Source organism: Myotis nattereri (assembly GCF_964212035.1).
Source record: "Myotis nattereri genome assembly, chromosome: 1".
Taxonomy (NCBI): Eukaryota; Metazoa; Chordata; class Mammalia; order Chiroptera; family Vespertilionidae; genus Myotis; species Myotis nattereri.
This window is the reverse complement of record NC_138075.1, coordinates 22,458,092-22,473,499: the sequence shown is the minus strand read 5'-3', so window position 1 is coordinate 22,473,499 and position 15,408 is coordinate 22,458,092. Positions and strand designations below refer to the sequence as shown.

Below are 15,408 nucleotides of genomic sequence, written 5' to 3'. Positions count from 1 at the left end.
TTGCACCTGCCTCGCTTGCCCTGTTAAGTTTGGGGCGTAATGGGACCAGCAGTAGAGGAGAAAGTGTGGACCTTGGTTTCTATTCCAGCTCTGTGTCCAGCTAGGTTTGGGGCTTTAGTCAGGTCGCTTTAACAGCTCCTGGTCTCCATTTCCTCATCTAGAAGATGCACGGGGTGGGTGTGGTAGGACCTGTCAGTCACTGCAGTGTTTGAGGCTTTAACCAGATTGTAAAACTGAGCGAAAGATCCCCCAGTCCCCACACCTCCCCTCTGTGCCTCGTAGACAATTAAAGGTTTCTGAATAAGATAATGTTCATTTGAGATATCTAAGATCTAGAGTTCTAAACTCTTCCACTTTTTTAAGTTTCTTGATAGCAGGCATGTACATACATTTTATGTCCCTATAACTGTTTTTAGCTACTAAAACTGTCTCTGTATTTCATGTTTTTTTCCTCCTGATAAATCTCCTCTAAGGTTGATTCAGAACAAAGTTGTTATTTTGAATCTGACCAGCAGGGGGCAAACTTCACCCAGGAATTGTCTTATAATTCACTACACCTTCAACCTGATAGGGCTTGGCAGTCTAGACAGGACATGGACATTGGCTTTCATCTTTCCACAAAATACCCTGTTGACTTGACACCTTGCCGGCAGTAGCCAAATATGATCTAATGTGACCTGAAACCCTAAAGTGCCAAAATTTGGGTGCTGGGGAATTGTTTCTTGTCTTTAAAAGAAGGGAGAAAATACAATACAAAACACATGCTGGACACTGAACACATGAATGGCAAGAACTAGGAACCAGGGGGAGAAAGAGAAGGGACTTCAGCTTTCAGGAGAGTCTGATTTAGGAGAAATCTGTTGGCCAAGGAAAACTTCAGTCAGTGAGAAATATCTGGGTTTTAATCAGTATTACATGTATGGGGACACCCTAGAACAGAAGAACTGCAATTAACCAGTCCACTGCCTCATGCCGAATGGACACTATAGCCCAAGATTACGATGGCAAAGTTTCCCTTTGCTCAGATTTGGGGTTTCACTGTGAGGGTTCGTTTGATGAACCACACAATTTATGAAGTAGAGCCTTGGTTTAGGATGTGCTAATGGTGTGTTACACGATCTGGGACAGATCACCTTCTCTTGCTCATGCCTTGGTTAAATTTTCCTCAATGAGGTTTGTAGGCCCTTGTGAGATTGTTATTGGACATTTTAAAATTATGAGGGTAGAAAACCTTGGAAGGAAATGGCATTTTGGTTTCTTTTCTTCTAGAGGAGTGATGCTCTTGGCTCCAGTCCAACTGGTATCTTAGTCCTGTTCTCCCCCTTGCCATCTGTTTCTTTACGAATTTGGCCTCTGGCTACAGAGTTTCTTCTTTTTGTCATGGGAGTCCTGTGAGCTCCTTACTGTGGCTGTAGCTTCTCTCTCGGGGCAGCTCATTGTAATAGCAACCATTGTACGGACCCTTCACAGCCTCCTGGGGTCGGAGGCCGAGGCCCATGCGGGCTGGGCCAGGGCAGAGTCTTCCACTGGGCCGGCCAGCGCTCTAGATGCCCTGCACTTTGGTCTATTTAAAGCCTGTTCTGTTGTGCAGCAGGGAGGCGAGTCTAGGGTCCAATATGTGATGTGGATATTAAGAGACTTCAAGGACACTTCCCCCCATTTATCCCAGTTATGTCCCCTGCTAAAATAGGTTAACGGCGTCCAATTAACCACTGAACATTGTCATGCTGCATAAAGATAGCATCCTGGCTGTTCTCTGAGCCGTGGTACTTCATCTCCATTTAGATCTCTGAAGTATTCCATTAAACTCGAGAGAAACATTTTAACGGAGATGATGTCTACATTAGGGCTGCCTTTCACCCTTCAGCATGTACCCTGTGTAAGCGGCGCTGAGGCCTCTGTCTGATATGGACAGGCAGGGGTTTTACATTACGGCACATCTCTACCTGAGCCCCAGAATGAAATGCAGGGTCCAGGGTTTGGAATGGTCCTGTGTGACTGCAGTCCCGGATGTGCCAGTGCGGTCAATCTTGTCATCAGTTGACCAAATCATGCCCATGGCATGCCGGTGTGGCATCTGAATGCCACAAGAAAGCATTGCATTTGAGCAGAAGAACGTAGAAAAGGAGAGGGCTTGGAGGGAAAGGTGACTTAGCTACATGGGATCTCTTTCTCTGCCACTACACAAGCTATTATGCTTCAAGTAAAACATACATAATAAATCACGCAGAACAATTAAACCAGTATTAACTACCAAATTGTCAAGGCTGACCAAGCGACAGTTCTACTATAAGTTGAGAGTATATACTTGTCATGGAAAATATCAGTTGGATCCGAAGCAGAGTCTATGAAATGAGGCTTCCCCTGGTGTAGAACTGCCCGCATGTTCCTCTCCTGTGCAGGGTTAAGCACTGGGCTTTGTGTCAGACAGCCCAGAGCTTGTCTTCTAATCCTACCACTTTCTAGCTGGGTGACCTTACTGAAGTTACTGTACTTCTCTGAGCCCCAGTCTGCTTGTCTGTAAAATGGAGTAAATTTAATAAGATAATGTGATAATGAAATCACACATAATACCATGTATAATATGTGTAATATATAAATAAGAAAATATAATGACAGTGCTGGGCACCCAATAAGTTTAATAAATGTTACTATTGTCATGTCATCAGCCTTCCTGTAATAGGCCTGTGGGGGCTGGGGCCTGGAGATGTCTTTCCCTGCGTATTGAGGTGCCTTGTGAAGCCGGGAAGCTAGACCTCTTGTGGGTCATAGAGAAGTGGGGGTGAAAACCAGAAGGGGACGGGGTGAGTGCTGAGCTGAAGGACTGGGCTTTAAATGGAGGTGGAGATGACGAGACCACACCCTTAACCTTGAAGTCTTCCACCCGAAAACCTGACGTGCGGGAAGCTGGCAGCTTCCGGGAAGCTGAGTGCTTTTAGTGACTGGGAAAGGGCCAGAGGGACAGCCCCGTTTCCCTTCCTGCAAGTCACCGGCCAGGGCCAGGGCCAGGGCCAGGCCGCTGCGTCATCCCTGGACAGCAGGAAGCCAGAGTGCCCTGTCTCTATAAGGTGGGAGGTGAGGGAGAACATTTACTCTCATTGTCCAGAGTGAAGGCTTCATTCTGCAAAATGGCCAAAGCAATGAGCAAGTGATGGAGTAGCTCTTAAAAAGAAACCTGGCATTTAATTAACTTTTCAAAGTGCTGGTTCAGCAACCTCTATGTTTTACATTTTGAATATTGAACAAGCATCTCTAATCGGATCTGAATTGCTCCGGACCTACCAGGGTGGGGAGCACCTGCCCAGCTTTTATGAACACGATGGAGTCTTGTCTGAATTTCGAGATAATCAACTCAGGATCAGTCAGGATGGGGCTTTAGCATGTGAAGCCGTCTCCTTGCTCCCCTCCACCTGGAGGTCAAGGCAGAGTTCACTAATACTTTTTAGAAGAGAGCAGGCAACGCGGAAGGATAAGGCAGGAGGTTTCCATCTTGCTGCTTAGCAACTGGAGAGGTCAGCCAGCCATCTGAAGTAAGGCTTAGGGCAGTGATTCTCACACACGTGGCCGGGTCCCATTTCTAGAAATTCCTCCCCCAGAGGCCTGGGGTGAGGCCCAGCACATGGACACTGAAGAAACTTCCCGAGTGTGATTCTCTTGTGCCTCCCCGGTTAAGAGCTCCTGGTTTAAAGGATTCTCTCCAGCTTTTATTTCTCCAAGTGTGGGAAGTCAGGAATGGAGCGTCTGCACAGTAGATCCAAACAGCTGTCGGGGTGCCCTGTGGGGCATCTGAAAACCAGCCGTGTCTGCTGTTGAGAAGGCTCAGGCAGTGTGTTTGGAAGCTAGGGTGGACGTCGGGAGAGAGAGATTCTGGTCTCAGCCTCCTCATTCACTGGCGCTGTGGTTTGGATGAAGTGCACAACACAGTGCCCAGCGTCAGTAACGGTGCTGCTGAAACCTGCTCTACCTCGTTTCCAGCGCTCAGCTGAGCGGGTCTTTGTAGAGTATTGCGAAGTGCTCTCTCTGTGTAAGACAGTCTCTCTGTATCTTTGTAATTGTCCTGCTCCCAAACCCTCTCGTAGCCACTTCTGGGGAAAGAGGCATGTCTCCTCCATGGGGCTGGACCGGGTCACAGTTTCCTCAGAAGTATGTCTGTAAGGAAGAGAGGACCCAGGACCTACAGTTCTCTCCCTCAGCCTCCACAGTCTGTGCGAGGCAGGGCTTCAGCCCCAAACCCTCTGGTGGGCGGTGGTAGGCCCACTCTGTTCTCCTTTCGTTTAACCTGTCACCGCCATTTAAAAATACAGTCTCCATCATTACTGGGTGTGTGAGTATATACAATTGAAAGAAAAATTTATGTAATACCTATCCTTATTGGGAGCAGTTCACTTTCTTTTATCCTCTCTGCTATTAAAAAGAGACCGGTGGTGATTTACTAACTTGATTTCATGAGTCACTAACAGGCCATGACCTGTAGTTTGAAAATCATTGTGCTAGATTCTGTGTCCTAGCACTGGACTCCATGCCTTTGGGGACCAGGTAGGTAAAACAAATCTGTGAAGTGTGGATTTATTTCAGAAAAGCACCTCAGTTATATTACTGAGGTACATATACCAGTTATTTGTATATTCATTCTTCTGTGAAGATATTTACTCTCTGCCAAGTCGCCTAAAATATGCTTCCCACTTAGTCTTCCTTTGCGTTCCCGTGTTTGATAGCTGCACAGCTGCATACTTCCCTGGCCTCTTCATTCTGTCAGAGCCCTAGCAGTGCAGATTGGATGATGAAGAACCAGTACTGACCCCCGGGTTAGGGAGTGCTGGGAGCTCAGGGGCAGCCACACTTGGATGTAGGTTCCTGTGGAAAACACTGGAATGTAGGTCCAGTGTTGCCAGGCTTTGTATTTGAAGAATTTAGAAATTCAGATTTTTGTACAAAATCTCCCAATTTGGACAAGAAATTCATGTTAAAACATAATAAAACAAAACAAAATAAAAATAAAGAGCAGCGTGGTCCAGACCAAACTTAGCTGCAAGCTAGATAAGGCCTGGAAGTAGCCAACTTCATCAAAGGCAGAGTGTTCTGTACCATTTCCATCACAGCAGAGCAGAAGGTTCACACTGAACCTGTAGTTCGGGGGGAGGGAGGAGGGTGCAGGGGACACGAGAAAATTCCACCTGAGGTCATCCCAGCTGACCATCCTTGAAGGCTCCATTTTGATCTTGCTCCATCCCATGGGGCGAAATGAGATGCCGAAGGATTCTTGGCTCCCCCTAGAGCAGGGGTGGGCAAACTTTTTGACTTGAGGGCCACAATGGGTTCTTAAACTGGACCGGAGGGCCGGAACAAAAGCATGGATGGAGTGTTTGTGTGAACTAATATAAATTCAAAGTCAACATCATTACATAAAAGGGTACGGTCTTTTTTTTCAATAGTTTTATTCATTTCAAACGGGCCGAATCCGGCCCGCGGGCCATAGTTTGCCCACGGCTGCCCTAGAGTGAGAGAGAGCAAGATGTGGACTCAGCAGCAATTACGCCACATATGAAATTCATCCCCTTTTTGGGTGTTGAGTGGCTAAATGGCAGTTAATCAGCCTTCCCCCAAAGATTAGCGTTATCATTATTGTCTCCTTCAGACAAAATCACTGCTACTTTTGCCACCTCCCATTGCTTAGGAAGGACCAATGCAGTCGTAATTCCTAAGGGTAACCAGAGATGGACATGTCTCATGTACAAACAAAGGCATTGCTGGCCTAGGCTACCTGGCCTTTTTAGTCTCCTTATTCTCTGATCCTGTTTTCATTCAAGCCCTTCTCCTGTTGGTAGCATATCAAGCCATTTGGACAGTGGGTTTATAGAGTTCAGCTTCACCGTGACAATTAGAGGTAGTGAGTTGGGAGCAGAGCCTTCTCTCCTCCACTTAGAGGCAGCTTTGGCGGCTGCCTCGGGCTCTACGTTAGGATTCTTTTTACTTAGAACAGCATTGGAAGCCTCCATCACCAGCAGCTCCATGGTGGCGCTGCCCTGGACATCCCTTTGCAGTCTACCTTGGACCTCTTACTGCCCTTTCTGTCCCACTTGTCCTCCTGCCCCTGGTTCCTCAAAAAACATAGAGTTTAAGAGTAAAAAAATATAGTCTGGGAGATCCCTTCAGAATTATTTCATCCTGTTCATCCAACCCGACCTACCTATCCTCTCTCCTTCCCTGACTTCAGCCAGAATTCATTCCCTTCCTTCCGTCTCCCTTCACAGTGCAGTTGGTATGGTCTAAATGTCATGGAAACAGATCTATTTAAACTTGGGCTTAATTTATGATTATACTGTTGGGGGAAATTATTTGCATTTTGCAGGAATTGCTGTTTGGTTCCAACATAGCTCTTACTGGTGAGGCTTTGTGGGCCAGCGCTGTCGAGGGCATCTTGCCTCCTGGCCATTATGTCATTGCCACTGCCCTTTGCCCCTGCCATCATGGCGATGATTTCTAACTTAAAACAAGTCATAGCACTGGCCGGCTTGGCTCAGTGGATAGAGCGTCGGCCTGCGGACTCAAGGGTCTCGGGTTCGATTCCGGTCAAGGGCATGTACCTTGGTTGCGGGCACATCCCCAGTGGGGAGTGTGCAGGAGGCAGCTGATCGATGTTTCTCTCTCATCGATGTTTCTAACTCTCTATCCCTCTCCCTTCCTTTCTGTAAAAAATCAGTAAAATATATATATTTTTTAAAGTCATAAAAAATGAAAAGTCCATTATTGTGATGTTCAGGCATACAGAAAAGTAATCACCACATTTACCCATCACCCGACTTTAACAATAGTCAACATTTGCCAGTCTCATTCCGAAGACTTAAGATTGGTGTTTCTCAGCGTGTCAGTAGTATCCTACTTGGGTTAGAATTCTGGAAATTTGTTTAAGATGCATATTCCTGGGCTGCCTACCTGCCAGACGAGCTGACCCAGACATCTCTGCTGCCAGGTCCAGCATGTCCAGCCGGCGGCATGTCTGTCAAGCTTCCGGGTGGTTCTCATGCAGTCAAGTTTGAGAACCAGGGCTTAGACAAGTGTGACAGGCTTCCTGCTCCCACGGAATATCTGAGGGCACTACTCGCCGGCATCACTCACGGGGCTTCTGGTCCTTCAGGTGGCGGATACAGAAAGACGGGCCCTGAGCCTGCAGCCTCCCCGCATGGCTAGCTCACCCCTTTCCGCTCGTGGGAAGCTGCACATGTTAACACAACAGCTCCAACTGGGACCCACGGCCTCAGTCCTGAAAAGTGCTCAATAAATTGGTCAGTACTTGTTCAAAGAAAGGAGGACGTCATATCATCTATATTCATTTGACTTTTGAGCTCACTCAGCCTACATTTAAACTCAGTCATTTAATTTGGAGACATGCTGAAGTAAGGTTATAAGAAGGCATTGCAGGGTCTATAGTGCCCTCATGCTGAGTATGAGCCTTGGTCTGTGAAGAGGAATCCAGACAAATAAAGCAGCTGGGATATATGCCCATTTGCACCCACTTTTTAAACCCCGTGTCCAACATACCCTGCCAGTGCATGAGACTAGCAGGTTCTCATAATCCTTCTCTTTCTTTTTTCCAGGTCGGGAAGGAAGGCTTTTGAAGAAGTGGAAGAGTATGTTTGCAGTCTTCTTATGGCATCCTGTGGGGATCTTTGTCGACAGTGCAGTCTTTGTTGAGCAGCATTCAAAAAATAGGCTGTGTGAATCTGGCTGTGGTCTGGGCTGGAGATATGCTTCCTGAGTTGAGGGTTTAATTAATGCAGCGTCTTCCACTGAAGGCCTGGGCTTTGGCATTGGTCGCCTGTCACACCTCCCACCCTGTGGTTTTTAGAATTACATGTCTAGGTATCAGAGTACCGACCCATGGGTTCTGCTGTATTGATACAGATGGGCAGAGGCAGTGCCAGCTTATAAGCCTCACCTTCTCCTAAGACTTACATTTTTTAAAAGTGTCCTGGTGAAGATGGAGTGTAAAGTCAAGGCCAACAAATTTCCCACCTCAGAGGCAGGAGAGCATTCATAGCATAGTCTGTGTGACGCTACCCCATGCAATGATGCAGTACCAGCTTGGGCAGCCATACATGGCAGACCCAGGTGCCCAGTTAGGTTTGAGCAAGTTGGAGGAGAGTGGATCCAGAGACCTTTTCATCTAGGAGTAAGAATGGATACAATACAAATTGGGGTTGTTTCTTTCTGTGCCTGAAACTCATTTTCTACTTTCCTTCATTTTTGGGCGCAGTCATCGCCTCAGACCGAAGAGCCTGGATGGATCAGATGACGGAGGAGGTAAGACGTTCTTGGAGGAAGTCTGAAGGGCTTCGGAGATGTCCCAGAGCCCTGAGGCATGTCCTGCACTGCAGCTCAGGCACCCATTGCTCTAAGTCAGGGGTGGGCAAACTTTTTGACTCGAGGGCCACAATGGGTTCTTAAACTGGACCGGAGGGCTGGAACAAAAGCATGGATGGAGTGTTTGTGTGAACTAATATAAATTCAAAGTCAACATCATTACATAAAAGGGTACGGTCTTTTTTTTTTTTTTTTAGTTTTATTCATTTCAAACAGGCCGGATCTGGCCCGTGGGCTGTAGTTTGCCCACGGCTGCTCTAAGTGCTACTGCCTCTGCCAGGAGGACCTCACCCTCTTCTGTTTTTTTAATATATATTTTTTATTGATTCCAGAGAGGAAAGGAGAGGGAGAGAGAGATAGAAACATCAATGATGAGAGAGAATCATTGATCGGTTGCCTCCTGCATGCTCCCCACTGGGGATCCAGCCTGCAACCCAGGCATGTGCCCTTGGCCAGACTTGAACCCAGGACCCTTCAGTCCATAGGCTGACACTCTATCCACTGAGCCAAACCAGCTAGGGCTCACCCCTTCTTTATCTACCAGCCCTCCTCGTCCTTCAAAAATCAGCTGAAGCATCACTTCCTCTGCCATGCCTTCCCTTCCCATCCATTCCCTCTTTTTCATTTAAAAAAGAGTTACTTGTCTTTTCATTACTGAGTTGTAAACGTTCTTTCTTGTAGAATCTTTATTGTTGACAGTATTACCTGTGTCCCCTTCTTCCCCCATTGACCTCTCCCAGCCCGCCCCCGCCCCCACCCCAGGCCTTCACCACCCTATTGTCCGTATTCCTAGGTTACCCATGTACACATACAAGTTCATTGGTTGATCTTTCTCTGTGCTCCTGCAACCTCCTGGGCAACATGGTAACAGCAGCAGCAATGGCTAATGTTTGTTAGGTGTTAATTATACATCAGGCACTGGTCTACCAGTTTATAGATGCTAAAGCATTTAATCTCCACAGCAACCCTATGGGATAGTAATGTCATTATCCCCATTTTATAGTTGAGGGAACTGAAGGACAGAGAGGTTAAGTGAGCTGCCCGTCGTCGCAGAGCTAAGTGAACCTCATGCTTCACACTTCAGCTCTTTGTTGGCTTGAATGTTCTTCCCTCCAGGCTCTAAATTCCTTGGCAGCAGACGCCACGTCTTACTTGTCTTCGCATCCTCAGTGCACAGTGCGGAGTAGGCTGTGAATGGCCGGCATGGCCAGCAAAGGAGAAACAGCACTGACTAGGCCAGTAGCCGTGGCACAGCGAAGGCCCGGTTCAGACTCGAGAAGCGATGACGTTTGTGTGTGCTTTTTACAAGAAACTTACTAGGGAGGAGATTATAGCTGGGGCTAAATCAAAGCCTTTTTGAAAAACCCACATATTTGCCATTTCCACACTCTGTTCCTTTGTGTAGAACTCAGTTTCCATCTGGTATTATTTTCCTTGTGCCCGAAAAACTTCATTTAACATTTTTTGTAGAGCAGGTCCTCTGGCAACAAATTCTCTCAGCCTTGCTTGTCTGAGAATGTCTCTTCACCTGCTACAGATTCTAGGCTGACCACTTCTTCCCGCTTTCAGCACTACCGTTACGTGTTTTCTGGTTTGCATTGTTTCTGAGGAGAAGGCTGTGGTGCTGCTCATCTTTGTTCCCCGGCATGCAGTGTCTTTTTCTTCTCTGGCTGCTTTCAAGGTTTATTTACTTTTATCTTTTATTTTCAGCAATTTGGTTAGGATATGCCTTGGTGCGGCTTTCTTTGTGCTTATCTGCTTGAACCTCTTGAGTCTGTCGATTTATTGTTTTCATCAGATTCAGAGAATTTTAGCCATTATTTCTCTGAGTATATTTTTTCCCCTCTCACTCCTGGGACTCCAGTTACGTGTATGTGGGTTGTATCAGTTGAAGTTGCCACACAGGTCATTGCGGCTCTGTTTTTTTTTTGTTTTTTTCCTAAACTATTTTAAACTTTGCTTCAGTTTGGATAGTTTTCTGTTGCTGTGTAGCTGATCTTTTCTTCTGTAATGTCTAGTCTGCTGTTAAGCCCATCCAGTGAATTTGTTGTTTCAGACGTATTTTTCTGCTCTAGAAGCTTCTCTCTCTCTCTCTCTCTCTCACACACTCTCTCTCTCTCTTCAGATGTATCTTCCATTTATCTCCTTATATTATTCATGTTTTTCTTTTTCCTTGATAGTAACCTTTCTAGTAAATGCTTTAAAGTCCTTTTCTGCTAATTCTATCATCTCTATCTGTTCTGAGTCTGTTTCTATTGACTTATTTTTCTTTTGGTTACAAGTCATATTTTTCTGCTTGATTCGTAGCTTGTCAGTTGGCTGCTGGCCATTATGAATGTTACTAGCTTGAGTGTCTAACTCTAGTTGTCTTCCTTTAAAAAACATATTGTTTTGGTAGGCAGTTATTGTATTTGTTGATCAACTTGATCATTTTGAGAATTGTTTTTAAGCTTTATCCACGCAAGTCTGGAGTTCGCCCTGAACAGTAAGACACTCAGTGTCTCTGCTGCGTGCCGGGTTGTTCCACGGGACTCTCCCACGGCCTGGGCGGCGCTGTTCCCTGGCAGTTCTGTGTCAGCTGTGGGGATCGCTAGCTCATTCCTTGCTGGTCGTAATTCTCAGCCCAGCCTTGTGGAGGTTGACCCTGTGCATGCACAGCTTAGCACGCAGTCCATCTAGATTTGTGGATCTCTTTTCCTGCATAGCTCCCCTCTCTCACATCCTGCTTCTCAAATTCCAGCCACCTTAGCCCCCTAAACTTTGACCTCTGTCTCCTCATCTCAGCCAGTCCTCCATGCTCCATGGGGGGTTCCACCTCGCTGTGCCAGCATCCCGCAGTGCCTCTAGGCCAGCCGTGGGCAAACTACGGCCCGCGGGCCGGATTCAGCCCGTTTGAAATGAATAAAACTAAAAAAAAAAAAAAAGACCGTACCCTTTTATGTAATGATGTTTACTTTGAATTCATATTAGTTCACACAAACACTCCATCCATGCTTTTGTTCTGGCCCTCCGGTCCAGTTTAAGAACCCATTGTGGCCCTCGAGTCAAAAAGTTTGCCCACCCCTGGTCTAGGCAGAAAGCCAGGGTGACTGCAGGGCTCCCTTCTCTTGGGATCACAGTCCTGTTCTACCTTGCCCACTGTCTGAAAACAGTCGTGCCTTATATTTTTCCAGTTTTCTAATTGTTTCTAGTAGGAAAGCAAATCTACTATCAGTTACTCTCTCAAGACTAGAAGAGGAGTCCCACAGTCTTGTACGCACTAACCTTTGCCTGCGACGACAAAGTGAAGGAGAGAAATAAATCAGTAAAACTTGGATAATTACCTATGTTTTAGAGCTACTTACAGGATCGGGGCAAGGGTCATATAGGACATTTGTGAAATATTCTGGGATGATGTTTAACAGCAGATTCCCAGGCCACTCACCAAGTTGGGGCCCGGGGTGCATGAATCTCAATAAGCTCCCTGAATGATTACTTTGCAGACTGAAGTTTGACAGCCCTGGTGTGACGCCTCTAAAGCTAGGACTCAGGACTGGAGAGGAAAGGATTGTGTGGAAAGTTCTGTCTCATCTCATTCCAAAGGGGTTTAAGGCAGTCACTGGAGGTCAGGAATCAGTCTACCCTCTCAGACTTGTTAAGAGCATATGAGCATCTCTCATCGTTTTTAGCATTTTTCTTTGCTATCCTGTGATCTCTTAGTGACAAGCTCATTTCTTTTTGCCAGATATTTCTCCTTAGCTCTACTCACTAAACTCCTTATCGCTTCTCCACCCACTAATCATTCCCAATAAGTTCTGCCTTTCTGTTCCCAAAATCTGTTTTCTCAGATCTGTACCTAGGATGTCCTCTGCAGTGTTAACTGGGCCCTGTGGTGGCTTGGTGATTGGTGGCTGCTGGCCACACTTTTGCCCTGCCTGTCCTCACAACTTGCCTGTTGCTATTGCCGTTGGTTGCTTAGGGGAGCAGGGGCACCATCCAGGAGGATGTGCCAAAGGACTCAAGACGGCAGGGCCCCTGCCAGACTGAACAAAGCTGTTAGGCGGTTGGGGAGCAGTGCACGTGGAAAATATGATGCTGATAACTCTGAGATGCTTATTAAATTCATGGCTACAGAAGGTTTACTCAACTGGTATTCTTCTCCAGGCCTCTCCACACCTTTCCTTACACTTTTCCCAACTCCCTTCAGTGGACTTCTGAAATCCTACTTTCTCCATTTTTTCGAGTGTGTGAAAAATGACAAATTTCAAGGAGTAACTATTGAATGTTATAGCAAAGCCTTCTGAATACTACAGTTTACACACATCATAAATGCATATTATTAGAAGGTTGTGCTGGCTGCCATCGGTTAGAATCAAATTGTTGTAGCTTTAAGCAGCTGTGTAGTCTGTCTTGTCCTAACCTGTCATTTGACAGGTTAAGAAATTAAGGCTTAGAGATTATTATACAAAGTAGCTCAGAGGGGAACTCTGGTCTGACCCCCAAGAGAACACTCTGCTCTGATGCCATGGTGTCCACGGCATCACTGCCTCACCGTTCATTACCAGACACTGACCCGTACCAGCCCCTAAGCCTAGTGGTTCACATGTTTCTCTCTCATTAATTCTCAAATTAATATCTATGGGAAAGTGTTTTAAAATCAACTATATTGAGGTCTAATTTACATATAATAAAGGGCCTTCATTTAAAGTGCACAGTTTGAATTTTGACAGGTGAATATGTCCCGTGAAATCACCTCCACAATCAGTATGTAGAACACTTTCATCACCCCCAAACATCTTTCATGTCACTTTTCAGTCCATCCTTCCTCTGCCCCTGTCCTCGGGCAACTACTGACCTGATTTTTTGTCACGGTAGAGTGGTCTGCATTTTCTGGAATTTTATATAAATTAAATCATATATATATATGCTTTTGTGTCTGGCTTTGTTCACTTGTGATGATTTGAGATTCATCCAGGTTGTTGCATATATCATTGGCCTGTTCATTTTTATTGATAACAATCATTGTATGGGCATGCCACATGTTGGTTATTCACCTGTTAAAGGACATTTTGATTATTCTTTATCTCCCATATTAACCATGAACAGATTGAGGCAAGGAAAGGTAACCTGGCCCAAGGCCACACAACTTGTAAATGACAGCAAGATTGGAAGGCCACTGTGCTCGCCACTGTACCACCAGTGCTGCGCAGCCCAGACCAGGATTTGAATACAGATCTTGACCCGAGTGTCCTTGCTCTTGGCTTCTGGGCTGTAACAAATGCTATGACCCCCAGCTATGGTGGCATCTCCTTCCACAGGTAGGTATATTAATGTTAGCTCCCAGATTTGTGATCGAGAGCACCCAGCATGATTGATAGAATGCTTAATTCAATTTCATTAAGAAAGAAGAGAAGAAAGATATCTGTTTTCAGAGAATACCTCTAGGATTTTTTTCCCTGTCATAAACTTACAATGTGAAATTTGTGATTTGGCCTTTATTTTGGCTCTGGAGGTTTGAAGCATAAAACTCTTTTTGTCAGAGCGTGCACTTGATTTTACCTTCTAGGAGGGAATGCCTCTTCCAGGCATAAATCTGTTGTCCATGCAGTTATGCCTGAGTCCTTTAATGGAAAATCAGTTCATATGTTACACTTCACACTTGGCTTAGTCCATTTCACTCTATGGGAATGTTTAGAATCCATTATGCAGTAGGAATCATATGTTACATACAACTAGTTTCTGGAATTATCTTTGCTCAGAGAATTACTTGGTTGACTAGTGAAGGCTGCTCCTTTGAACTTAGAATAACCAATGGGTGGCGAGGCTCCATGAGTGATCGCCCTGCGTCACCCCTGGCCGCTCATTCAGCAGTGACGTTAACAGGTATGTGGGCGCCTGTAAGGGAACTTACTGGTTCCCTAAGAAAATCACATCCAGGTTCTTTGAGGTGGTCATTGCTAAGAGCATTATCCCTGGAAAGGGGCTATTTTCCTTGTACTTGGGAAGGGTGGGTGATTGGCGAGCAACCTCAAAGGGGAAGGTGAACCTCAGGGAATAAAAGTGAATGTCTAAAGTCCAGGGCTCCCCCCAGGCCGCTGGCCTCCTTCCACCCTTGGCCTTTGCCTTTGGGAGGACAGCCAGCAGGCGTCTATTCCAGTGATGGTGAGCCTTTTGAGCTCGGCGTGTCAGCATTTTGAAAAACCCTAACTTAACTCTAGTGCCATGTCACATCTAGAAATTTTTTGATATTTGCAACCATAGTAAAACAAAGATTTATATTTTTGATATTTATTTTATATACAGTGGGGCCTTGACTTGCAAGTGTCCTGACTAACGAGTTTTTCGAGATCCGAGCCGTCTCTCGGCTGATTTTTTGCTTTGAATTGCGAGCTAAAATCTGGGTTACGAGCCAGCTTCAGATACCCCACCGCTAGTTGGCGCAGCGAACGTCACAGTGAGCGCCACAACATCAGCCCAGCATCCCGTGTCTCACTCGTTCACTTTTTGATTTGACATATGAGTAATTTGAGTTATGAGCTCCATCATGGAACGAATTAAACTCGTAAGTCAAGGTCCCACTGTATTTAAATGCCATTTAACAGAGAAAAATCAACCAAAAAAATGAGTTCGCGTGTCACCTCTGACATGCGTGTCATAGGTTCGCCATCACTGGTCTATACAGTGCCTCCTGTGGCCATGCTGCTCCGGATGCTGGAGATGGTGGCAAGATAGTCCTTGTGCGCCAGGAGCTTCTGATCCAGTGTGATGCCCCCCCTCCTTCCCTCCCCTTTTTTCATAGAAAACCTTCAGAGCCATGTCTCTCGGTGTGTTTCTCAGCATTCAGCCTCCCTCGCTTCACTCTTGGCACCTGGGGAAGATGCCTAGGGAGAGAAGAGAGGCACTTCTTCCCTCTATTGATGCCTTAGCCTTCCGAGGGAAGAGAGCAGAAAAGTAGAAAAAGAGGGGAACTTTTAAGATAAGCGTGTTTTAGAATGAGAAACAGAGAGTGAGGGGTAGTTAGAGGTGGTTTGGGGATCTATTGGTCAAGCAGAATGTGTTGCATGGGAA

The 15,408-nt window shown here is 46.0% G+C and overlaps 1 protein-coding gene across 2 annotated transcripts in view; it reads left to right on the top strand.

The window, feature by feature from the left end:
* IFT43 (intraflagellar transport 43) overlaps nucleotides 1–15,408 on the top strand; it is a 71,557-nt gene that overhangs the window by 39,248 nt on the left and 16,901 nt on the right. For both annotated transcript variants that reach the window (XM_081105170.1, XM_081105169.1), the window contains 2 exons: nucleotides 7,596–7,628; nucleotides 8,255–8,301. In XM_081105170.1, coding sequence (XP_080961296.1) covers nucleotides 7,596–7,628; nucleotides 8,255–8,301 — 80 coding nt within the window. The remainder of the gene's footprint in view (nucleotides 1–7,595; nucleotides 7,629–8,254; nucleotides 8,302–15,408) is intronic.